Source organism: Limulus polyphemus, unplaced genomic scaffold (genome assembly GCF_000517525.1).
Source record: "Limulus polyphemus unplaced genomic scaffold, Limulus_polyphemus-2.1.2 Scaffold8363, whole genome shotgun sequence".
Lineage (NCBI taxonomy): Eukaryota > Metazoa > Arthropoda > Merostomata > Xiphosura > Limulidae > Limulus > Limulus polyphemus.
Genome location: NW_013673973.1, coordinates 1 through 3,448, shown reverse-complemented (window position 1 = coordinate 3,448; position 3,448 = coordinate 1). Strand labels below are relative to the sequence as shown.

The window sequence follows — 3,448 nt, the reverse complement described above, 5'->3', positions numbered from 1 at the left end:
ATAAAATATAAGTGACTTTAAATTTAACACTGCTGTAAGTGAAATATGTTTCAACTGATAGTAATAGTAATACCAAAATTACAATTACTAGAACAATACAAAAAAAAAAAGACAAGTTAGTAAATTTATTTACGGTTCCACTGTTTGAAAACTTACCAAATATTCCGTCCTGTTTATGTCAATAGGGCTGATCACTGTAAAAGCTTTTTTAGTTTTGTGATTGAATGACCAAGGTTTTTCCATCTCTGCCTTCACCCAGTATCTAATGCTGCCATATTTACCTTCGAATGAAGTTGAAATACCCCTAGTTTAAAACAATTAATTACACTTTATTATAAAAAATATTTTATTAAAATACTGCGAGGTCAAACAAACTGTGATTAAACTCAATGATATAAAATGTCTAAATACTGTAACATAAAAATTATTAATACAATTTTGCTATATATAAGCTATGAATTCTAGGCTTATGTAAAGCTATGCTCAATCACAATAACAACAAAAATATCAAAAATAAAAATTTTAAAGTAACAGACATTATGTCATTATAAAACCGATAAATCAGCTAATGTAATAATCCATGGCCCTCTTTGCTTAAACAATTTGTTTGTTTTAGAGAAAAGCCACATTCTGTTGTATCCACCGCCGAAATGAAACCCCAGATTTTAGCAATGTACGTTTTTTGTAGTAGGCAGTATAATTCATATTATCAATTACTGTACTAAGTTCAGATCATCTAGTACCATATATTATAAGTGCATTTTCAACAAACTTACACTGCTAAAAATAGACAAATACTCAAATAAGAAATTATATATCAAAAATCTTAGTCCCAAAATATATTCTACATAGCCTAGTAGTTAAAGCTATAGTAACTAGTCACAGCATTCTTATTAAGCATCTATCAGCAACAAAATAAGAAAAGATAATGTTTACATGTCTATTTCATAAAATGTTATATATATATTTTATTTGTTTCGTAATCGCTCGTGATTTTGAATACAAGTGTTACTATCTACGTACATTATGTTACTATGACAGTTATGAGGACAAATCCACAATTATTTCACTCACCCAGATGGAAGCTGAAAGGAAAACCGGAATTCGTGATGCCCTTCTGCTAATATCTCCCGACCTTCTCTAGCCTCTGATAATGAAGATTAGAAAATGATCAATTCTGGGTTTTGTGTGCAATTGTTTAGCAAACTAACTGAAAAGTAAAAAGTCATTCATCCCTAAGAACACTAGAAATAAAAGTAGTTTGTAAAGATTTGCACATTGTCATACAAAGCATCAACGCAAGTTATTACTTTCTTTCATAGACAAATAACTCTCCAGACTTTCATAGACAGTGCAAGTTTATTTTTAGATGCAAAAAAAACAGAAGTTTCAATACTTCATCAATTTTGGGTAGTTTGAAGGGATTCCTTTTTTTTTAAGATGGTACAAAATTTCAAACTCACGTATTATTAACACCTGACACACGAGTCAGCCCAGTATTTATGAGTACTGAGCCTAGGGTGGTTAGGTGGGTGGGAGTCATTCTAGAAACCGGTGATTTTGTTATCTCGATGAATGAAGCTAAGTAAATCTTATAAAACAAAACAAAAAACAACAACTAAATATTAATGAAAATATAACATGATGAAATCTATTTGGATTATACTATGGTGGTACCATAGTGGACATTATACAACAAGATGAAATCTATATGGATTATACTATGGTGGTGAGTATAATCCATATAGATTTCACCATGTTGTATAATGTCCAGTATGGCACCACCATAGTATAATCCATATAGATTTCATCTTGTTGTATAATGTCCACTATGGTACCACCATAGTATAATCCATATAGATTTCACCATGTTGTATAATGTCCAGTATGGATATACACAATAGTAAACAGAATCAACTTGTAAAGTTAAATACTACACCATATTCGTTTCATGCTGTATACACAATAGTAAACAGAATCAACTTGTAAAGTTAAATACTACACCATAATCGTTTCATGCTATATACACAATAGTAAACAGAATCAACTTGTAAAGTTAAATACAACACCATATTCGTTTCATGCTGTATACACAGTAGTAAATAGAATCAACTTGTAAAGTTGAAGAATAGTAGGCTGTTAATTACACACACAATACACGTCACATAACCATTAACTCAAGTAGTTTAAAACTTTTCAGTAAATTAATACTTACCACGCCTAGAATATTAGAATGAGTACATTAGAAATCAAAATTTTCATATTTTATAACTTTGAGATTCTCATATATAGGAGGTTTTGTATTATAATTTTCAATCGATTTGACTTTTCTGTCTTTTTCACTGTCATGCGCACTCATATGGAACAAGTTTCGTATTAGTACCTGCCCCACAAATAGTCCGACATCTTGATGTGGGTCCAAAAAATGAGTCATTCCGGAAAGGTTTGGGTTGTTTTGATTAGACAAGAAGAAGACGTTTGGCACTATTTTCGAGGTCTAGGTCGCTGGACCTGACCCAAGACCATGAGAGCCAACATGGAGAAGTTAATTTGTAAATGTAAAGTAAAACGATGTAGCAATGAAACATGCTTGAAATGTTCTACATGTGTTTGTGAATGTGGTGGTTTAAGTGTAGTGATTAAGCTACACCGTGGGTCCAGGTCGGATGAGGGAAGAACTTATCTGAGGATATCTCAATCGAGTTGACATATCAGAGATTCATTAACTAATTACTGCATTGACAGCGATACATAAAAGAAGGGGGTACAATAATATCGTTATCTTTAAAACAGGAGATTGGAATCATATATTAGAAATCACAAGTTTCGATATTTTGTGAAAGTAATGGTACAGTAAAGCCCAAAGATGTAATGTTGAAGTTGAAGCAGATGCACGATGCATTACAAGATGTCCCTAACGGTTCTCAAATTAAAAATGATGTTTCTACAATGAAGAGTAAATATAAGTAGGATGGTATAATGCCCAGTATGGTACCACCATATCATGAAACGAATATGGTGTTGTATTTAACTTTACAAGTTTCTTCTGTTTACTATTGTGTATACTGTATACACAATAGTAAACAGAATCAACTTGTAAAGTTAAATACTACACCATATTCGTTTCATACTGTATACACAATAGTAAACAGAATCAACTTGTAAAGTTAAATACTACACCATATTCGTTTCATACTGTATACACAATAGTAAACAGAATCAACTTGTAAAGTTAAATACTATACCATATTCGTTTCATGCTGTATACACAATAGTAAATAGAATCTACTTGTAAAGTTAAATACAACACCATATTCGTTTCATGATGTATGAAACGAATAGTAAACAGAATCAACTTGTAAAGTTAAATACAACACCATATTCGTTTCATGATGTATACACAATAGTAAACAGAATCAACTTGTAAAGTTAAATACAACACCATATT

General features: G+C 31.1%; 1 protein-coding gene across 1 annotated transcript in view; it reads right to left on the bottom strand.

Annotated features, from left to right (window-relative positions):
- Window positions 1-1,147, bottom strand: part of LOC106475293 (arrestin domain-containing protein 3-like) — a gene marked incomplete at its 5' end in the record, with an annotated part of 18,903 nt that extends 17,756 nt beyond the window's left edge. Inside the window, 2 exons of the mRNA XM_013935985.2 lie at window positions 157-304; window positions 1,075-1,147. Coding sequence (XP_013791439.1) covers window positions 157-304; window positions 1,075-1,147 — 221 coding nt within the window. The remainder of the gene's footprint in view (window positions 1-156; window positions 305-1,074) is intronic.
- Window positions 1,148-3,448: the final 2,301 nt, after the last annotated feature.